Raw genomic sequence first — 23,396 nt, 5'->3', positions numbered from 1 at the left:
CCGGGGGCTCCCCACGCTACCAGCCCCGTCTGAGACCCCTGGGGAGAGTGGGATTGTAGGCCGGTCCACAGGCCCCGGGGCGCCCCACGTCGAGGTAAGCAAATAGCACGTCTCAGTGAGGAGCCACACCAAGCAGAGATGGCTGTCCTGCCCTCCCTAAGCCGGCCTTCTCCGCCCCCACCCAAGAAAATGGAGGCAGCTCTGTTGTGGGCGCCTAGCCTGGTGTGGTATCGGGAGCCAGGAGGGCGGGGAGCCGTCGGGCTTTGCCCCGCAAGTGGGGCTGGGCTGGGGGTGACTCACAGAGCTCGCAGAGTTGGGCCGGTCCGGCGCGTTTCACTCCGTTTCTGCGCAGTTTTTTGCTGGCTTTCTTGGCCTTTGTTGTCTGGGCTGCCCGTTCGTTCTCGCAGCCGGGCTTGGGTGCTCTCAGGGGTCCTCTTGTGTGTCGGCCCCAAAACCTCGAACCTGCTACCGCTTGTTTGTCAATGTAGGATCGTTGTTGAAAGAATTATTCGCCTTTTGTTGCTCTTGGAAATGCAATTAATACTCTGGTATCACAGCGCACAGCTCTCAGGATCACGCTGTCTCCTGGCATGGCCGCTCCAGACCCGTTGCCATCTTAATCCTCCCACTGGATTATTTTGAAGCAGATTTTAGATGTCATATCTAAAAGATGAAGGACTCCTTTTTTAAGCAGCCATGATATCATTTTCATACCTAAAAAGCAGAAGTAATTCCTTAATATTATCACATTTTTAAATTTCCCAGCTCCAGTGTTTTTTTGTTGTTTTACAGTTTGATTGTTTGAATCAGGATTCCAACAAGGTCCACACATTGCATTTGGTAAAGTCTCGAGTCTCCCTCTCTTTTTTTTTTTTTCCTTTTTGTCTTTTTTACTGACCAGTAACAGGATCGCAATCCTTGGTGTCGCGCCCGTTCCGGGGACCGGCAGCGGGATCGCAACCCTCGGTGTTGTGCCCGCACTGCGCTCAGCCAGTGAGTGGGAACCGGTCTCCACATGGGATCCGAACCCTCAACGGGAGCACCACCGCGCTCCCAAGCGGCACACTCTCCAGTGCGCCACCGGGCCGGCCCTTGAGTCTCTTTTAATCTATAACTTCCCCCTTCTATTTTTTTTTTCTTTCCATTTATTTTTAGAGATAACTGGGTTGTTTGTCCTGTAGAATTTTCTATATTCTCCTCATTCTATCACCAAATGTAGTCTACTATCTTTCCTATAAACTGGTATTTTCATCTAGAGGCTTGATCTATTTTTTGGCAAAAATATTTTGTAGGTGATACTGTATATATACATCCAGTTTTAATTTTATAGATAAATCAGGTAAGTTCCCTGTTTTTTGTTTGTTTCATTTTGCTTACCTCATAGTGGTTAAATACATGGGCTCTGTACTCAGACTGCCCGGGTTTGTATCCCAACTCCACAACTTAGTGGCTATATGATCTTGGGCAAGTTGTTTCCCTCTTGGTGCCTTTCTCTTCATTTGTAGGTTATGGATAATAATAGCATCTAATTCATAGTATTACTGTGAGGAATAATGAAGTTAAATATGTGTAAAGTATTTAGAACAGTGTGTATCACTGAGTAGGTATTCAGTGCACTATTATGGTATTATGTTATTATATTTTTATTTCTGTATTATCTGGTATGGTCTAGCCAGGGCTGCCATATTGCCCAACTCTAGGGGTCACTGTTTACATCATAGTCTTTTTGAACAATGCTTGTCCTGGTGGTGTATAGTGCGTAATCTTTGTGGCCATGGGTGGCAACCCTGGGTGCATCTTCACATCATTCAGCTGTGCTTTTCAGTAGCACCAAGGTTTTATAAACAGTACCTAGTCTTCATCTGGATTTCTTGTTAGCACACTCATGTATCATACTGCTTCTTTATTTCTGTGTCCGTCTTTCATTATGTTGTCTGAGTCTTCTTGTCTCTCAGTTAGTTTCCTTAAGATTGTTGCTCAGAATTCCTTTTCCATCATTTCAAGGGTTTCCTGCTCTATAGTGTCTGGTATTTGAGAATTACTGTATTCTTTTGGTGGTATCATATTTCTATTGTTTCGGGGGTTTTGTGTGTTTTTTTTTTTTTTTGTATTTCTAGTATCTCTATGTTGATGTCTGGTCATTTGGTAGAGCAGTTGCTTCTTCTATTACTCTGGAGTGGTCTTTGAGGAGAGAGATGTCTTCTTTTCCAGTCTTCACTGGTGACTCTCCTTATGTCAGTGCAGTTGAGTCTCTGGCAGGCCACCTGCACAGTGGCTGTGGCCACTGCTATGGCATCAAGCCACTTTTGTGGCAGCTGTTGTTGTGGCCGTGGCTGTGGTGGGCCACCTGCACAGAAGTGGTGTTTTTGGTGTTCTCTCTTCCCTGCTTCTGGGAGGGGTGTGCTTCCCTCGGCTCCCACCTAGGACCCTGGGCATCGCTCTATTGCCTGCTTTGGGCAGATGGGGCTGGCTACTCTGAGCTCCTGCCTAGGACCCCAGGCCATTTCTCTCTTGCCTGCTTCCAGGTGTAGGGAGCTGGCTGCTCTTGGCTCCTGCCTAGGACCGGTGCATTGCTCTCTTGTCTGCTTCGGGGTGGGGGGTGCTGTACTTGGCTCCTGCCTAGAACCCCTGGTGTTGCTCTCTTGCCTGCTTTTGAGCAGAGGCAGCTGCCCTTCACTCTGGCCTAGGAGCCTGGGAATTTCTCTCTTGCCTGCTTCTGGGCAGAGGGAGCTGCCCTCCACTTCTGCCTAGGACCCCAAGCATTGCTCGCTTGCCTGCTTCCTGGTGGAGGAGGCTGGCTGCCCTTTGCTTTTGCCTAAGACCTCAGGTGCTGCTCTCTTGCCTGCTTCTGGGTAGAGGGCTTGAACTTTCAAAAGGAAAGAATGGAACTGAGGCCACCAGAAGTGGGAAAGGGGAAGGGGGAGGCAGGGTTAGGGTGAAATTCGTAAAGGGCCACTAAAAGGTTTACATTGTGTCATGATAAAATAAAATAAGTAAATAAGATAAACAAACAAAATAAGGCATCTAAAAACACACATAAAACAAGATTATATATTCATCCGATGATAAAAATGATGTGATCAGAGGCTTGCAGGAACCTAACTCTGTATTTCTACTAGGAGAAGTGTTCAGTATTTGCTAATTGAATGTTCACAGCAAATTGATAGAACCTAACTACCATGAATGATGAAAATTGACTGTAATTCTCACCATAAAATTAACCCTTTTATAATATGCAATTTAATGGTTTTTAGTATATTCACAAGGTTGTGCAACTATCACCACTATCTAATTCCAGAACATTTTCATCACCCAAAAAAGAAACCCTATAGTTGGTAGCAATAATCATTCCCCATTCTCCCCTCCCTGCAGCTTCTGACAACCACTAATCTACTTTCTGTCTCTTTACTGTATAGTTGTTTGAGTTCTTTGTATATTCTGGATATTAATCCTTGTCAGATGTATAGTTTGCAAATATTTTCTCCCATTCTCTAGGTTGTCTTTCTGCTCTGTTGATTGTTTCCTTTGTTGTGCAGAAGCTTTTTAATTTGATATAATCCCATTTATTAATTTTTTATTTTGCTGTTTGTGCTTTTGGAGTCTTACTCATATAATCCAATTAAAAATGGGCAAAGGAGATGAATAGACACTTTTCAATGGAAGACATACAAATGGCAAACAGGTACATGAAAAAATGCTCAACATCACTAGTCATCAGAGAAATGCAAATAAAAACCACACTGAGATATCATCTCACCCCAGTTAGACTGGTCATTATTAAAAAGACCGAGAATAATAAATGCTGGTGATGATGCGGGGAAATGGAAACTCTTCTGCACTGTTGGTGGGACTGTAAATTAGCACAGCCATTATGGAAAACGGTATGGAGGTTTCTCAAACAACTACAGATAGAGCTACCTTATTATCCATCAATCCCACTACTGGGTATATATCCAAAGGATATATCCATTAACATACATGTTAAATATTAATCAAATCTGCATTACTGCTTTGTGAAAACATTTTATTGTCTGTGGGAAAGTGTAATTCCTGAGATTATTGTTGACTTTTACCAATCATTTTCATCAGTGTCAAATCATCTTTCCTTAAGTGACTTTGGAATGTAGGTTGAGGTTATGATGTTCGATTTTAGACCAGTTTTCTATATCTGCTAAATGAGTAAATAGGCTCTATCTTCAAAAAAAGGTAGAAAAATAACCATGGTGTGCTGAATTTTTTTTTCCCAAGGTATACCTATGGAAAAATGTAGACTGAACACAAAATAAGTTTTTTCTGAATGACTCTCAGTCACGCACAGGAATGTATGTTTTCCGGTTAATCAGTCCTTGACATATGAGTACAGCAGTCGAGGTGTTGCTTTGCATTTATTAAAATATTCCCTGCTAAATAATTATGTTTATCTTTAAAAGTAAATTGCTTAAAATTACCTTCAGTTTCTTTCTCTAAACCAATGTATTCTTGATCTTCGCAAAGCAAACATATGGTGTACTGAAACTGAGTTGTCACCAGCTTTACATACTGTTCCATCATTTGTAAGGGATGCAACCACAACATAAGTCATAAAAAAGCAATTCTGGCTTTTTATAAAATCTGGTAGAGTTTACACTTAGAAATAAACCTCTAAGCCTGAACTTAAAAGGGCCAGCAAAACTTTATTGATATCCTAATTCATATTATTTTGGAATAGTTTTCAAAACAATCCTACAAGTTCCTAATTGAAATATAAAACAGAATAAAAGTTGTGAGCAAACTTTCTTGGGTTCATTAAGGCCTTGGAATCATTTATATTGGTGTTGTATACATTTTGATTCTCTTCTACATTTTGATGTACTTGCTCTTGAAAGTGCTAGAACAAACTAATTGAAAGAAAACCATTCTGAAACCACTTGATCCTTTGATCCTACCATAGAGTCTTAAAGGCTCACACAACTTATCTTGTATTTCGTCTGGATCTAGATATCTACATGATTATAGAATGCATATCTCTTGCTTTGCAATGATTTTCTATTATGCATGAAACATTGAAAAATGGGTATTTACCAAAGACTCCATATTCCAGGCATTTCAGACTGAAACCAAAAACCTTTTGAAGCATTTTCCTCAATAAATAATGGCCTCTTTCACAGATCTGAAATCAATAACTAGTTTTCTTGACCAACAGTTGAAAACAAAATTATCTTTTAACTAAATAAGATCAGCTTTAAAATCCCTTTGGAGATATTTTTATTTATTAAATGCCCTCATTAACAACACTATCTTCAGTTTCCTGTTACTCTAATTTGATGTCTCCTGAATACAAGGTTATGAGCAGAGTGGCTTTGAACTCAGTTAACATTCCAGCGTTCTGAATCAGGAAGAAGATAAAATCAATTTTTCTTCCAGTTACCTTTTCTCCCAGCATATCATTCATCTCTGGAAACATACCTGCCAGAAAAATATAGAGAAACGTGCCTCCAGCAAGTGCAAATGTAGTATTTGGAGCAAAATTGTTGCCCACCAAACTGCTAAAAGCTAGCCCAACATAACAGGAACACTCAGAAAGGAAATTGAATAGCAAGGCTAGTCAAGTGCTCATCCCTGCGTTAAGTAGGATCACAAAGTATTCTAACTCATGAGGAAACTCCTCACACAGGATTCCTATAGAAGTCCTGAGTCTCTGAAGAAGAGACCAGGTGGAGGAAGCGCCAATTGGCAAGCCATCTATGAAATCATGGAGGGCTTCACTGAGGGTTATCATCCAGGCAGTTGTCCCTATTTCTGACAGTTTGGGCCCCTTCAGACAGGTACAGGAACTTGACTTCCTTTTTCCATCCTGTAGAGATACTACATTAACATTATTGAAATGGATGTGTTCGTTAGACTCTGTGACAGCAGGATTGGCATAGTATATCACACCAATGATGGCAGGTAATGCTTTAGGTTGATGAGTTTTTTCTTGAGGACCAAAGTCACTGTTTCTAAAGTGGGTATGATCATTCTGACCATAAGTCTTTAATAACATCTTAAGCATTCTTTCAAAAAAGAAAAATATGTAAAATCCACCAGACACAGCAACTTCCTTCTCAACATAGTTGTCAACTTCGGGATTAAATCCAAATACCCCTGGAAGAAGTTGGAACATTGCATTTGAAAAAGGAGTCCCAATAGCCAGTCCCACAAAATAAGTCAAAATCTTTGGGAAGTAAGATTTCTTTATCAATGGAGTCAAAATCAATCAAAGGAGAGATGCCAGATTAATAAATGTCACTGACAGGAATCCATATCCCCAAACTTATGAAAGACTTCGTTTTGTTTGGGCCTTGGGCTGATCCTCGCAAGGGTGAAAGTTCAATTGATGTAAGACTGTTGGATAGATCACAGAGAAGTTTGAGCTGGTTATTTGGGTAGCATTTGAAAAACCACGCAAGGAAATGACAACAGATAAGCACTGTTTGAAGTGAAGGCGCCCTCTTGGATGGTGGCTCCCAGCTGCTTCAGCAGGGCCTGAGCTGCGCCGCCCACAGGTTCCTATTCCCGCTGAACATGCTCAGCACATCCTAGCTGAAGGCGAGCCCGGGCTCCTCCGCTGCATCTCCGAGGCTGGCGGTGTCATTGTGGTTTTGAACTGCAATACACTAATAACTAATAATGTTGCACATCCTTTCATATTTTTATTGCCTATTTATATATCTTCTTTGGAGAAATGTCTATTCAAATTATTTGTCTTTTTAAAAATTGCATTGTCAAAAAAAAATTGCATTGTCTTTTTATTGTTGAGTTGTAAGAATTCTTTGTATATTCTTGCTGCAAGTCCCTTATCAGATATGATTTTCAAATATATTCTCAAATTTTGTCTATTGTCTTTGCATTTTCTTGATAGCGTCCTTTGAAGCACAAGTTTTTCATTTTGATGAAGTTTGACTTATCTATTTTTCTTTTGTCTTTTGTGTTTTTGTGTCATCTAAGAAACCATTGCTTAATCCAAGGTCATGGGAAAAAAACCTCTATGTTTTCTTGAACGAATTTTAAGTTTTAGCTCTTACAGTTAAGTCTTTGATAAATTTTCAGTTACTTTTTGTATATATTGTGAGATAGGAGTACAACTTCATTCTGTTGTAGGTAGCTCTCGAGTTGTCCCTACACAATTTGTTGAAGAGACTTTTCTTTCCTCATTGAATTTTTTTAGTACCCTATTGAAAATCTGTTGACCATAATGTATAGATATATTTCTGAATTCTCAGTTCTATTCCATTGATCTCTCTGTCTGTCCTTATGCTGGTATCACATTGTCACGATTATTATAACTGGAAATTTTTGAAATTGGGAACTGTGATTTCTTCAATTTTCTTCTTGTTTTTCATAGTTGTTTTGGCTATTTGGAGTCCCTTGCAAGTCCATATGAAATTTAGGATCACCTTGTCATTTTATCAAAATAAATATATAAATAAATAAATAAACCTTGCTGGAGATTTTAAAAGGGACCACATTGACTCTTTAGAGCAATTGGGGGAGTGTTGCCATCTTAAAATATTAAGTTTCCCAAAAACCTGTTGAAAAAATCTTTTTAAAGAAACAAAATTGATGAATCCTTAGCTAGATTACAAAAAAGACTCAAACAAATAAAATCAGAAATGAAAGAGGAGACATTGTAACCAATGCCTCAGAAATAAAAAGGTTCATGAGGGACTATTATGAACAATTATATGCCAACAAATTAGATAACCTGGAAGAAATGGATAAATTCCTAGAAACATACAACGTTCCAAGACTGAATCAAGAAGAAATAGAAAGCCTGATCAGACCAATAACAAATAAGGAGATTAAAGAAGTAATCAAAAACCTCCCAACAAAGAAAATCCCAGGACCAGATGGTTTCACAGCTGAGTTCTACCAAACATAAAAAGAATTAACACCAATCCTTCTTAAACTCTTCAAAAAAATAGAAGTAGAGGGAAATACTTCCAAACTCATTTTATGAGACTAGCATACCCTTACCTGTATACACAGTCATCCATTCTTCCTCCCTGCGGTCTCAAAATGGGACGCATCCCTCCTCCTGCTCTGGGCTAATTCTTAAAACTGTGCTGTTTCTTTCCATCCTTTCATTGTTTCTCAGGAATCTCACACCATCAGTTATCCTGTTAGCTGTATTTTAACTTCCTCCTCTCTGGTGGCTCTTTGCACAGCCTATGAGAGTGCTCAAGTCTGAGTGTAAAAAAAAATTTGTCTTTGGCCTTACATGCCCCTTTAGCTATTCTGCTCTATTTTTTGTCCTCCCATTCCAGGCAGACCTATACAAAGTATATATAGTATTCACTCTTAGTCATCCAACGTGTGTCTGGAAACCAGCTGCATCAGCATCGCCAATGAGCTTGGTAGAAATATGGATTCTACAGCCCCACCCTGGACGTATTAAATTAGAATCTGCATTTTAACAAGATCCCCAGGTGACTCACATGCACAGTAAAACATGAGAAGAACTAATCTACACTGACTCTTTCCTTCACATTTTCACTCCTCAGTGTACTTCAGTCTTCCTTTTTTCCCACTACCTCACCCACTTTTTATTGGGAATGATATTTATTTTGCTTCTGTAAGCATTTCTCAGTCTTTCACTTGCTTGAACTATACTATATTTGGGTTTTTTTTCATGTTTTATTTTTTAATTTAATTTAATTTAATTTAACTTTGTCAGTATACAATGTGGTTGATTATTGTGGCCCATTACCGAAACCTCCCTCCATCCTACCTCTCCCCACTCCCTTCCAACAACCTCATATCTGTTCGCTTGTCGTATCAACTTCAAGGAATTGTAATTGTTGTGTCTTCTTCTCCCCCCCCCCAATTTGTTTGTGTATTTATTTATTTTTAGCTTCCACAAATAAGTGAGAACATGTGATATTTCTCTTTCTGTGCCTGACTTGTTTCACTTAATATAAACCACTATATTTGATACTGAATATGCCGCTGACACTCTTCTCAATGGCTTTCTCTAACACACTTTCTTCTGTTTCTCTCACTCTTCCTTCTCAGCCTCCTTTTCAGGTTTCTGTTCTTCTACTTATCCCTTAACCATGATGTTCTGCAGGATTCTGTCTGGAATTCTCTTCATACTTATAATTTTAACTATGCCAATGGCTCCCAAATTTCTATCTCCAACCCAGTCCTCTTAACATAAGTCCAGGCTTGTCACCTCTATCTAGAAACCTTGTTGACCTCTCAAACTTCACAAATCTAAGACTAAGCTCATTCATCTTCTGGCCACCCAGTCCATAACACCCCAAAAATGAAACAGCCAACAAAAAGAGAGTTACTTCTCTTCCTGTATCTTGGGTGGTAATACCACTGTCAGTCTCTTACACAGAAATGTGGAAGTTATCCTTGTCTTTTCTCACCCACGACCCTCACATTTAATCAGCTCCCAAGTCTGATCAATTTCATCTCCTAAATATTGAAAAAATCTACTCCCTGCTTCATTCTCATTGCTACCACCTTAGTTCAGGCTTTCATTGTCTCACCCAGACTATTGCAACGATCTCCTAACTGCTCTCTCTGCCTTCAAATCTAATTTTGCCAAAGCTTCAGTCATTCTTGAACCATATTAATAAATTTCGTTGTGTCCATATACCACCTGTACTATTATTTACTGAGTATTTTTTGTTAAATAAATGTGTTGTTTCCCTTTACTTCACCTAAGCAATGATGTTCTTGAAACAATTTCAAATACTAATTATTGTTTTTGAATGCATTTAAAAATAAATGCATAATTATTAAAATTATAAAAAAATGTTCATCCATGTGCTACACTCTGGGAAACACTGATATATAAGAACTTTTGTTATTTGGCTTTCATTCATTCCCAGCCATCCCTTATATGATTTATGCTGCCATTCATTTTATGTATCCATAGCTATAATCACTGAATACAGTGTTGGTATTATCATTTTGAACTATTACTTGTTAGATCAATTAAGAATAAGTTAAATAAAAGGTTTTATTTAAAATAATTTATTCCTTTTCCGATGCTCTTTCTTTCTTTATGTGGATCCAAGTTATTGGCTTATATTGTTTTCCTTCTCTCTGAAGAAATTCTTTGAATGTTTCTTACAAGGCATGTCTACTGCTGACAGATTTCCTCAATTTTTATTTATCTGAGAAAGTCTTTGTTTCTCCTCCATTTTCGAAGGATAATTTCACTGGGTACAGAATCCTAGGTTGGTCGTTTTGTCCTTCATTCATTTATTCATTCATTTATAATTGACAAATAATAATTGTGTGTATTTATGGGGTACAATGTGAAGATTTGATCTATGTTTACATTGTAGAAAGATGCAGTCAAGCTAATTAAAACCTATCACCTCACCAACTTATTTTTTGTGGTGAGAGCAGTGAAAATCTATTCTTTTAGCAATTTTGAAATATACAATACATTATTATTAACTGTGTTCACTGTGCAGTGCAATCAATCACCAAAACTTATTCCTCCCAACTAACTTTGTACCCTTTGATCAACATCTTTTTTCCCATCTCTCCACCTTCCCCTCAGCCTCTGGTAATCACCTTTCTACTCTTTGTTTCTATGAGATCAACTTTTTTAGATTCCACATATAAATGAAATCCTACCATATTTGTCTTTATATGCTGAGATTATTTTACTTAGAATAATGTCCTCCAAGTTTATCCACGTTGTCATGAGTGGCAGAATTTCCTTCTTTTTTGAGAGTGTATAGTATTCTATTGTGTGTATAATACCACATTTTCATCATCCATTCATCTGTTGATGAACACTAAGGTTACTTCCATATCTTGGCTATGGTAAGTAATGTTAAAATGAATGTGGGCATGCATATATCTCTTCTGCAAACCAATTTATTTCTTTGAATATGTATCCAGAAGTGGAATTGCTGGATTATATGATAATTCTATTTTAGTTTTTTGATGAACCTCCATACTATTTTCCAAAATGCCCGTTTTAATTTACATTCCTACAAGCAATGTACAGCGTTCTCTTTCTGTTACATTCTTGCCAACACTTGTTATCATTCATCTTTTTTATAATATCCATTCTAACAGATGTTAGGTGATATCTCATTGTGCTTTTATTTTGCATTTCCATGGCAATTAGAGATGTTGAGCATTTTTTCATGTATCTGTTGGTCATTTGTATCTCTTCTTTTAAGAAATATTTTTTCAGGTCCTTTGCCCATTTCTTAATCAGGTTTATTGTTTTCTTGCTATTGAATTGTTTGAGTTTCTTATATATTTTGGATATTGGCCCTTTATTATATGTATGGTTTGCAAATATTTTCTCCCAGGCTGTGGCCTGACTTATTATTCTGTTAACAGTTTCCTTTGCTTTGCAGAAATTATTTATTTCTTCATTTTTAAAGTTTATTTATTAATATTACTTTTTTACCTTCTAAGATGTTGTTGCAGAGCAGTTGGAGGGGGAGGGAGAGAAGGGAAGGGGTAAGGAAATAAGGTGGGAGGAGGAAGAAGCGGGGATGTGGTTGAGGCCCATGGCTCCCCCTTCATTCCTGCAGGGGAGACTAGGGGCTTCCAGTGGTGGCTCAGTTGTTGCTGGGCTGGATGCACATGTCAGAGATATGTGGCTGAAGACTTCAGCCCTCTACTGCTCTGGCTTAGGAGACCAGGGGGCTTCCAGCAGTGGCCCAGTGGTTGACACTGGGCTGGTTACAAATGTCGGGGGCGGGCTGAAACCCTTAGCCCCCAGCCACCCTGGCTCAGGAATCCAGGGCGTTTCTGGCAGTGGCTTGGTTGTTGTTGCTGAGCTGATTGCAGGTGGCAGGGGAGTGTGTCCAAGGCCCTCGGCCCCTCACCACCCTGGCTCAGGAGCCCAGGACACTTCCTCAGCAGCTCAGTGGTAATCACTGGACTGGTTGCAGCTGTCACAGGGCTAGAACAAGGCCCTCAGCCCCCTACTGCCCTGGCTGGCAGCAGCCTGGGGCACTTCTTGTGGCAGCTCGGTGGTTGTCACTGGTTTCATTGTGAGTAGTGTTGGGGGGGTATGGCCAATGCCCAAGACCCCCACTGCCCTAGTTCAGCAGCCCAGTGCACTTCCTGCAATGGGTTGGTGGTCATCACTGGGCTGGTTGCAGATGCTTGGGGTCATGGCTCAGGCATCCAGCCCTACCCCCTTCTAGGTTTTATAGGCATTCTTTGGTGATTTTAGACCTTTGCTAGTTAATGTCAAACTTTGTGTCTGGTCTGTGGGTATTTTGTTTTTTCTTTCAGTTCTGTGTTGGATTATTTGCTGTTCCCACCACTTAAACTCTGCACTGGTACTAATTTGTTGTCCTTTGCTTACTTCTAAAATGGAGGAACTTCCTGTAGGGACCAGCACTTGAACCCTGTACCAGCACTTGAACCCTGTAGCTGAACTAAATTGGTGCTTTGCTGCTGATTCCCTGGGGAAGGCTTTTTGTGTAGCTCGGGTTTTAATGGTTCACCTTGTTGGTACTACCAGGTCTTGTGAGTTCTAGTATACCTGGGTTGTGTGGAAAGTCTGGTCTGGGCCTGAGACTTTTTAGCAAACTGCACCCCCTGCAGATATGTGTTCCTGGCCAATCTCCACTGAGTGGTCTTGTGCTGATTGGAGGGCAGATCAGCTGTCCATGCTGTGTCCCAGTGCTCCCCCAATGGGCCCATCTCCCCTACCACTCATACTCTAAACAATTCTCATGGGATGGGCTGTGTGCTGGTTGCTTGTGATGACTCATCAGCCTCCGAGTGGCTCCTGTTTTCAGTGGTTGTGGCTCCTCATTCCTGTGTGGGTCCATGGGAACCCTGTTAGTGGTCCTGCTGGCCTGAGAGCCACCAAGGCCCTCTTCTCCCCTGCTGCCTCCAAGCAACTTCATAGGAGTGGCACAGTTGTGGCTTTTGTCAACTCTTGCTTCGTGAGCTCACCAGGGCCAGCCTTGAAGTGGCTGGGATTTGAAATGGTGGGAGCGATCCTTTCTTTCCTTTATTGTGGTTTCTTTTGCCTTCATGAACTCCGTAGGTCTCTCTTCCTTTTCCTTGAGCTCTATTGGCCCCAGCTTGGCTGTCATTACTTTTTAATAGTTGTAAATTGGTTGATTTGTGGGAGAGAGTGACACTGGGGACCATCTCTTCTGCCATCTTGACCAGAAGACAGAAATGTTTTATTATGATGCAATCCCATTTGGCTATTTTTCATTCTGTTTCCTGTACTTTTGGGGTATCATCCCAGAAATAATTGTAAGATCATAGTTTTAGAGCTTTTCTCCCATGTTTTCTTCTAGTAGTTTTACAATTTCAGGTCTTATTTATAAGTCTGTTATTCATTGTGAGTTTTTCTATATGATTTGAGATAAGGGTCCAATTTCATTCCTCTGCATATGGATATCTATTTTTCCCAACACCTTTTATTGAAGGCTGTCCTTTCCCCATTGAGTGTTCTTGGCATTTTTGAAAAAAATCAACTGACTGTAAATACTTGGGATTTCTATCCTGTTCCATTGGTCAATGTGTCTTTTTATGCTATTATCATATTATTTTGATTATAGTAGCTTTATAACATAATTAGAAATCAGGGAATGTGATGCCTCCAGCTTTGTTTTCTTTGCTCAAGATTGCATTGGCTATTTCAGGTCTTTTCTGATTCCATATGAATTTCCAAGATTCCTCCTGTTATTAATTTCTAGTTTCATGTGGTCAGAAAAGATGTCCAGGATGATTTCAATCTTTTTAAATTTGTTAAAACTTGTTTTATGACCTAATGTGTGATCTATCCTGGAGAAATTTTTTTTTTTTTTTTTTTTTTGTCTTTTTTCCATGTCCGGCACCGGATCGCAACCCTCAGTGTTGCCCCCGTACCGGACCGGGGACCGGCAACGGGATCGCAACCCTCGGCGTTGCTCCCGCGCCTCGCTCAGCCAGTGAGCGGGAGCCGGTCTGTATGTGGGATCCGAACCCTCGGACGGGAGCGCCGCCGCGCTTCCCAAGCGGCGCACTATCCAGTGCGCCACCGGGCCGACCCTATCCTGGAGAAATTTCTGGGTGCACTTGAGAAGAATGTGTATTCTGTTGCTGTTGGATGGACTGTCCTGTTATGTCCATTAAGTCTAAAGTGTAGTTCATGTCCAATGTTTCCTTATTGATTTTTCTCTCTAGATGATCTGTCCAATGTTGAAAGTGGATTTTGAAGTCTCCTACTATTATTGCCTTGCAGTCTATATCTGCCTTCAAATCTATTATTATTTGCTTTATATATCTAGGTGCATTGCTTTTGAGTGCACTTATATTTACAATTATTATATCTTCTTGATGAATTGACCCCTTTATCAGTATATAATGACACTTGTCTCTTTTTACATGTCTGATATAAGTACAGCTACCTCCATTCTATTTTGTTTTCCATTAGTGTGGAATATCTCTTTTCATTCTTTCACTTTCAGGCTATTCATGTCCTTAGAGGTGAAGTGAGTCTCTTATAGGCAGCATATAGTTGAGTTTTGCTTTCTTAGTCCATTCATCCACTCACTGTCTTTTAATTGGAAAATTTAATCCATTTACATTTGAAGTCATTATTGATGGGTTACTTACTGTTGCCATTTTGTTAATTGTTTTGTGGTTAATTTGTAGATCATTTGTGCCATTCTTCCTCACTGGCTGTCTTGTGGTTTGATGATTTTCTGTAGTGGTGTGCTTAGAGTCCTTTCTTTTTTATCTTTTGTGTATCTACTAAAGGTTTTTAGTTTGTGGTTATTGTGATGCTTACATAAAAAATTTTATACTAATAACTTCACTTTAAGGTGATAACAACTTAACATTCATCACTTGCAGAAACTACACCTTTACTCACTCCACCCACAATTTGTTCTTGATATGTTTTGTAACTTTTATAGTTTGTTTTCTTTAATAAATTGGTGGAGCTGTAGTTCTTTTAATAGATTTGTCTTCTTAACTTTATGCTAGAGATATAATTGATTTTCACACCACCATTACAGTATAAGAGTGTTCTGAGTTTGACTATATAATTACTTTTACATGTGAGTTTTATATTTTCATGTTGCTACTTAGCAAACTTTTCCTTCAGCTTGAAGGAAAAGCTGAAGTATTTCTTGTAAGGCAGATCGAATAGTGATAATTACCTCAGATTTTGTTTGTCTGTGAAAGTTCTCAACTCCCCTACATTTTTGAAGGGCAGAATTGCTAGGTGTATTCTTGGTTGAAAGTTTGCCTTTCAGCTTTTTCAATATAGTATCCCATTCCATTTTGGCCTGTAGGGTTTCTCTTGAAAAAAAAAAAATCCCCTAATAATCCTATGGAGATCTCCTTGTTTGTAATGAGTTTTTTTCCCTTCCAGCTTTCAATATTCTGTCTTTGTCTTTAACTGTAGACAATTTGATTATAATGTATCTTATTGTGGGTCTCTTTGGATTTATCCAGTTAAGTATCCACTGAGCTTCCCAGATCTGAATTTCTATTTTCTTCCCCAGACTTGGAAGGTTTTCTATCATTATTTCTTTGAATATGTTTTCTGCAACTTTCTCTCTCTCCTTGCCTTTTGGTACTCTAATAATAGGTAATTTTTTCTGTTTGATGATGTTTATTAAATCCCCTAGGCTATCTTCACTCCTTTTCTTTTTTTTTTTCTTTTTAATGCTCAGATTTGATGATTTCCAATGGCCTGTCTTTAAATTTGCTAATTCTTTCTTCTGCCTGATCTAGTCTGCTGTTTGAACTCCTCTATTGATTTTCTGAATTTAGTGATATTATTCTTCAGCTCAATGATTTCTGTGTGGTACTTTTTAATATTTTCTCTTTGTTGAAATTCTCAGTTTGTTCATGCATTGCTCTCTGTACCTCAGTGAGCATCTTTATGACTGTCCTTTTGAATAAACTGTAAGGTGAATCACATATCTACATTTTGTGAGAGTTGGTTTCTAGAATTTTATCTTGTTCTTTCATTTGGTGTGAAGTATGCATAAAACAAATGTAATTCACAGGGCCTGGTTTTACAAAGCCTTGCAGCTTGAAAAGGACAGGAAATTTTCCTCAGGCTATACAGTCTCTGTTGTAAGATAAAGAATTGTAACACAGCAAGGTCAGTATTTGAAACTGCAAGGCTATGGAAAACCAGGCACTGTTAAGTACATTTGTTTTATGCATACTTCACATAGTAGCTCTATCTGTAGTTGTTTGAGAAACCTCCATACTGTTTTGCATAATGGCTGTGCTAATTTAGAGTCCCACAAACACTGTAGAAGAGTTTCCTTTTCCCTGCATCTTCACCAGGATTTGTTATTCTTGGTCTTTTTAATTATCACTAGTCTAACTAGGGTGAGATGATATCTCAGTGTGGTTTTTATTTGCATTTCTCTGTTGACTAGTGATAATGAGCATTTTTTCATGTACTTTTTGGCCATTTGTACTGTCTTCCTTTGAGAAATGTCTGTTCATCTCCTTTGCCCATTTTTTGTTTGGATTTTTTTTTTTCACTTTATAGTTTGTTTAATTAATTGTATATTCTGGATATTAATCCCTTGTCAGATGTATAGTTTGTAAATATTTACTCACATTCGGTAGGTTGTCTTTCTGTGCTGTTCATTGTTTTCTTTGCTGTGCAGAAGTTTTTTAGTTCAATATAATCCCGTTTATTTTTTCTTTTGTTGCCTGTGCTTTTGGGATCTTATTCATAAAGGCTTTGCCCACTCCTATTATCTGGAGTGTTTCTCCTATATTTTCTTTTAGTAATTTCATGGTTTCAGGCATTATATTTAAGGCTTTAATATATTTTGTGTTGATTTTGGTATGGTGAGAGCTACAAGTCCAGTTTCAAGTTTCTGCATGTGGATGTCCATTTTTCTCAGCACCATTTATTGAAGACGCAGTCTTTTCCCCAGTGTATGTTCTTGCTGCCTTTGTCAAATATCAGTTGGCTGTAAGTAAGTGGGGTTGATTCCGAGGTTTTCTATTCTGTTCCATTGATCTGAATGTTTTTATGCCAGTACCATGCTGTTTGGGGTACAATAGCTTTGTAATATAATTTGAAGTCAAGTAGTGCTATGCCTCGGCTTTATTTATTTATTTATTTATTTATTTTTACTCGTGATTGCTTTGGCTGTTTGGGGTATTTTGTTGTTCCATATGCATGTTTGGATTGCTTTTTCTATTTCTGTGAAGAATGTCTTTGGCATGTTGATAGGAATTGCATTGAATCTGTAGATGGCTTTGGGTAGAATGGACATTTTCGCAATGTTAATTCTTCCCATCCAAGATCTTGGTATGTGTTTCCACCTTTTGGTGTCCTGTTTAATTTCTTTCAGTAATGTTTTGTAGTTTTCTTTGTAGAGATCATTCACCTCCTTGGTTAAACTGATACCTAGATATTTAATTTTTTTGGTGACTATGGTAAATAGGCTTGCTTTCTTGATTTCATTTTCTGCTAGTTTGTTATTGGGGAATGAAAATGCTATTGAGTTTTGGGCGTTGAGTTTGTACCGTACATCATTACTGAAACTGCTAATCAGTTGTAAAAGTTTTTTGGTAGAGTCTGTAGTTTTGTACTATATAAGATCATGTTGTCTTCAAACAAGGAGAGTTTGATTTTGCCCTGTCCAATCTGGATGCCTTTTATTTATTTCTCTTGCCTGATTTCTCTGGCTAGTACTTCTAATATTATGTTAAACAGGATTGGTGAGAGTGGGGATCCTTGTCTTGTTCCTGTTCCTGTTCCCATTCAGGATGATATTGGTGATTGGTTTCTCCTAAATGGCTTTTATTTTATTGAGAGAATTTCCTTCTATACCTAATTTGCTGAGAGTCTTAGTCATGAAGTGATGTTGAACTTTGTCAAATGATTTTCCTGCATCTCTTGAAATTATCATATGGTTTTTGTCCTTGATTTTATTAATGTATTGTTTCACATGTACTGACTTGCGTATGTTGAACTATCTTTGCATCCCTGGGATGAATCCCACTTTATCATGGTGTATAATGTTTTTGATGTGTTGCTGCAATCTGATTGCTAATGTTTTGTTGAGGATTTTTACATCTACATTCACAAAGGATATTGGCCTGTAGTTTTCTTTTTTTTGTTGTATCTTTATCTGGTTTTGGTATCAGGGTAATACAGGCCTCATAGAATGATTTTGGGAGACTGGCTTCTTGTTGGGTCTGCCGCCGGCTGACCCAAACAGCCCTAGCCTCGTCCCTTTTGGTGGGCAAGCGAATGGCCCAGATTCCTTTATCCCTCCGGTCCCCTTTGGGAGGAGACGGGGGAAGAGAGCCATGAAGAGAGATGAGCACAGCTGCCAGCCCCAACCAGCCCATTAAAGGACACTCAGACGCAGCGGGGGTTCTGTCGAGCAGTTCCGTTTATTATCACACAAGCACTTGCTTTTATAGGCAGATGGGGAGGGGAGGTTTTAACATAATCTTATCAGCTTAAAGGTCAAGAGCATGCATCCTGTATCAGTGCCTAGCTATTGCAATCACGCAGTGTTCACGAGCGTGGAAGCACATATTTGGCCAATAAGGGCTAAGGCAAGGTTCCTGCAGACACTCCCACCCTACTTCCTCCTGGCGACATCTTAGGCTCCACGTTAATACGCCCTTGTGGGCCCCTGTGTGCCGCTTGTAATGTCACTTATGGTGGCATTATTTTTTAAGGCCCGACAGCTTCTGTTTCAAAATTGTGGAAAAGTTTGAGGGGAAGTGGTAATAATACTTCTTTAAAGGTTTGGTAGAACTCAGCTGTAAAGCCATCTGGTCCTGGGCTTTTCTTTGTTGGAAAATTTCTGATTACTGCCTCAATCTCATTGCTTGTTATTGTTCTGTTCAGGTTCTCTATTTCTTCTTTGTTCACTCTTGTTAGTTTGTATGTGTTCAGAAATTCATCCATTTCCTCCAGGTTTTCATATTTGTTGGTGTGCAATTGTTTATAACAATCTCTACTTATTCTTGATATTTCTGTGTTAATAGCTGTAATATCTCCTTTTTCAATTCTAATTTTTGTTTTTTGGATACTCTTCTTTTTTGTGAAACTAGCTAATGGTTTATCTATTTTATTTATCTTTTCAAAAAAACAACTTTTTGTTTCATTGATACTTTGCTTTGTTTTTGGGGTCTCTATTTCATTTAGTTCTGCCCTGATCTTGATTACTTCTTTCCATCTACTACTTTTGGGATTGGGTTGTTGTTTTTCTAGTTCTTTTAGGCATAGTGTTAGGTCATTTATTTGAAAACTTTCTATTCTTTTCATGTAAGTGTTCATTGCAATAAACTTCCCAGTTAGTACTGCTTTTGCAGTATCCCATAGGTTTTGGTATGATGTATCTTTATTTTCACTGGTTTCAAGAAATTTTTTGATTTCCTGTTTTATTTCTTTGTGGTCCTATAGGTCATTCAATAGTCTGTTGTTCAGTTTCCATGCAGTTGAGGAGTATCCAGAATTTTGCTTGTTATTGATTTCCCATTTAAATCCATTGTGTTTTGAAAAGATACTTGGGATGATTTCAGTTTTTTCAAATTTGCTAAGACTTGATTTGTGACCTAGTATATGATCTATCCTGGAGAATGTTCCATGTGCTGATGAGAAGAATGTATATTCTCTAGTTGTTGGCTGAAATGTTCTGTAGATGTCTGCCAGGTCCAGTTGGTCTAAGGTAAAGTTTAAATCCTGTGTTTCCATATTCGAATACACCAAAATACTGTTACTAAAACTTATATTACACAATAAATGCTGACACAAACACCAAAGGAAAAATAAATAGACAAATAAAGAAAGAAATAAATCCTGTGTTTCTTTGTTGATTTTTTTGCCAGAAAGAATGTCTAATGCTGAGAGTGTTGTTCGGGTCACCCGCTATTATTGTAGTTTTTGTCTCTCTATTTTTTATGTTTAAGATTTTTTGCTTTACATCACTAGGTGCTCCACTGTTGGGTGTGTATGTATTTACGATTATGTCCTCTAACTGGATAGATCCTTTTATCATCATATAGTGGCCTTCTTTATCTATTTTTATGGTTTTTGATTTAAAGTCTGTTTTATCCAATATAAGAATAGCTACCCCTGCTTGTTTTTCATTTCTGTTTGCATGGTATATCTTTTTCATCCCTTCACTTTTACTCTGTGTTTGTCTTTATAGGTGAGGCAGGTCTCTTGAAGACAGCGTATAGTTGGGTCTAACTTTTTAATCCAATCAGTCAATTTCCATCTTTTGAATGGGGAGTTTAATGCATTTACACTTAGGGTTCTTATTCATATGTATTGCTTTACTCCTTTTATTATTTTGCTTTTTGTTTAGGTGCTTAAAACATCATTTGTCCCTTTCTTCCCCTTATTAGTTTTTTCCTTTCTTATGAATATTCACGAGATAAAAAGCTGATATTCACCCCTTGTGCCCCTGATGTGAGGTCCACATTCATGCTGGCAGCATACCCATTACCACATATTGCATTTGTACCCCATGTCCCCCACTATATTATTCCCAACCTCTCTCCTTCCCCCTTTCCCCCCCACTCCACTTTGTAGGCCAAGGAATATTCTCTCCCTCTGCTAGTCCAATGCACTACTGTGGTCTTTCTTTGCTTCCCTCTTTCTCTCTCAGCTCCCACATATGAGTGAGTACATGTGGTATTTATCCCTCTGTGCTTTGCTTATTTCACTCAACATAAGTTTCTCCAGGCCCATTCATTTTCTTGCAAATGGGAGTATTTCATCCTTTTTTATGGCAGAGTAGTATTCCATCGTGTATATATACCACAGTTTCCTTATCCAATCATCCATTGATGGGTATTTAGGTTGGTTCCATGTCTTGGGTATTATGAACAGAGCTGTAATGAACATGGAAGTGCAGGTATTCCTTTGACATGATGATTTCCATTCCTCTGGGTATTTACCCAGAAGAGGGATTACTGGATCATATGGAAGATTTATTTGAGATTGTTAGAGAAGCCTCCATACTATTTTCCATAGTAGTTGTACTAATGTACAGCCCTACCAACAGTGTAGGAGTGTTCCCTTCTCTCCACACCCTCACCAGCATTTGTTGTTCACTGTCTTTTTGATTATAGCCAGTCTAGCTGGGGTGAGGTGGTATCTCAATATAGTTTTAATTTGCATTTCCCTGATGACTAGTGATGTTGAGCATTTTTTGATGTACCTGTCGGCCATTTGTATGTCTTCCTTTGAAAAATGTCTATTCAGCTCCTTTGCCCATTTTTAATTGGTTATTTGTTTTCTTTTTACCGCATAATTGCTCGAGTTCTATGTATATTCTGGATATTAATCTCCTGTTGGATGCATAGTTAGCAAAATTTTCTCCCACTCTGTAGGATGTCACTTCACTCTGTTGTTTCCTTTGCTGTGCAGAAGATTTTTAGTTTGATGTAGTCCCATTTGTTTATTTTTCTTTTGTTGTTTGTGCTTTTGGGCTCACGTTCATAAAGCCTGTGCCCAGACCTAGTTGCTGAAGTGTATCACTGATATTTGTCCTTAGTAATTTTACAGTTCCATGACATATAATTAAGTCCTTAATCCATTTTGAGTTGATTTTAGTGTATGGTGAGAGGTGCATATCTAGTTTCATTCTTCTTCATATGGATATCCAGTTTTCCCTGCACACATGTTAAAGAGGAAGTCTTTTCTCCAATGTAGATTTTTGTTGCCTTTGTCCAATATCTGATGGCTATAAATTTGAGGGTTGATTTCTGAGTTCTCAATTCTACTCCAGTCGTCTGCATGTCTATCTTTATACCAGTACCATGCTGTCATGGTTATAATACCTTTGTAGTATAACTTGAAGTTGGGTAGTGTTATTCCTCTGGTTGTATTTATTTTTCCTCAGGATTGCTTTGGCTATTCGGCATCTTTCATTGTTCTATTTGAAAGATAAGGTTGTTTTTTCCATTTCTGTCAAGTATATCATTGGTATTTTGATGGGGATTGCATTGGATCTGTAGATCGCTTTGAGTAGTATAGATATTTTCAGTGTTAAGTCTTCATGTTCAAGAGCATGGACTATCTTCCCATCTTTTTGTGTCTTCTTTAATTTCTTTCAGAAGTGGATTGTAGTTCTCATTGTAGATGTCTTTCACCTCCTTGGTTAAATTGATCCCCAGGTATCTTATTTTTTTCATGACAATTCTAAATGGGCTTATTTTCTTTTTTTCTCTTTCTGTTAATTCATTACTTGAGTATATAAATGTGACTGATTTGGGGACATTTATTTTATATCCTGCAATGTTACTGAAGTTATTAACCAGATCTAGGAGTTTTTTGATAGTCTTTAGGTTTTTGTATATATAGTATCATGTCATCTGCATATAGGGAAAGTTTGACTTCATCTCTTCCAATCTAGATTCCCTTTACTTCTTTCTCTTGCCTGGTTGCTCTGAGTAGCACCTCCACTACAATGTTAAATTGAAGTGGTGAGAGTGGGCATTCTTGTCTTTTTCCTATTGTTAAGGGAAAGGCCCTCAGTGTTTCCCCATTGAGAATGATACTGGTGGTGGGCTTGTCATAAATGACTTTTATTGTCTTGAGATATTTTCCTTCTATACCTAATTTGTTGAGAGTCTTTATCATGAAAAACATGTTCAATTTTGTCAAATGCTTTTTTAGCATCTTTTGAGATAAACATATGGTCTTTGTCCTTGAGTTTGTTGATGTGATGTAATGTATCACATTTATTGACTTTTATATGTTGAAACATCCTTGCTGTATAACTTGGATGAATCCCACTTAATCATAGTGCATAATATTTTAAATATGTTGCTGTATTCTGATTGCTAATATTTTGTTGTGGATTTTTGCATCTAGGTTCATCAAGGATATTGGCCTGTAATTTTCAATTTTTGTTGTGTATCTGGTTTTGGTATCAGAGTCATGTTGGCCTCATAGAATGAGTTTCAGAGAGTAGTTTCTGTTTCCATTATTTGGAATAGTTTGAGGAGAATTGGTATTAACTCCTCTCAAATGTTTGACAGAATACAGCTGTAAAACCATCCGGACCTGGAGGGTTTTTTGTTGGGAGATTGGTAATTACCACTTCAATATCCTTGCTTGTTATTGGTCTGTTCAGGTTTTCTATCTCTTCTTGATTCAGTCTTGGTAGTTTGTGTGTGTCTAGAAAGTTATCTATATCTTCCAGATTTTCATATTTGTTGTCATACACTTGTTTATAATAGTCTCTAATGATTGTTCATATTTCTGTGTTATCAGTTGTAGTGTCTCCCTTTTCATTTCTGATTTTTGTTATTTGGGTCTTCTCTCTTCTTTTTTTGTTTGCTTTTTTTTTTTTTTTTGTTAACCTACCTAATGGTTTGTCTGTTTTGTTTATGTTCTCAAAAAACCAACTTTTTGTTGTGTTGATCTTTTCTATTGTTTTTTGGGTCTCTATTTCATT

At 38.3% G+C, this 23,396-nt stretch overlaps 1 protein-coding gene and 1 pseudogene across 1 annotated transcript in view; one reads left to right on the top strand and one right to left on the bottom strand.

The window, feature by feature from the left end:
- Positions 1–5,290: 5,290 nt before the first annotated feature.
- LOC103606632 lies at positions 5,291–8,011 on the bottom strand (annotated as a pseudogene).
- Positions 8,012–11,606: 3,595 nt separating this feature from the next.
- The window catches only part of LOC103606631 (oligophrenin-1-like), a gene marked incomplete at its 3' end in the record, with an annotated part of 68,256 nt that continues 56,466 nt past the window's right edge, over positions 11,607–23,396 (top strand). The window contains exon 1 of the mRNA XM_008591195.1: positions 11,607–11,802. Coding sequence (XP_008589417.1) covers positions 11,607–11,802 — 196 coding nt within the window. The remainder of the gene's footprint in view (positions 11,803–23,396) is intronic.

This window comes from Galeopterus variegatus, unplaced genomic scaffold (assembly GCF_000696425.1).
Source record: "Galeopterus variegatus unplaced genomic scaffold, G_variegatus-3.0.2 Scaffold6753, whole genome shotgun sequence".
Taxonomy (NCBI): domain Eukaryota; kingdom Metazoa; phylum Chordata; class Mammalia; order Dermoptera; family Cynocephalidae; genus Galeopterus; species Galeopterus variegatus.
This window is presented reverse-complemented; position numbering and strand designations above follow the sequence as displayed.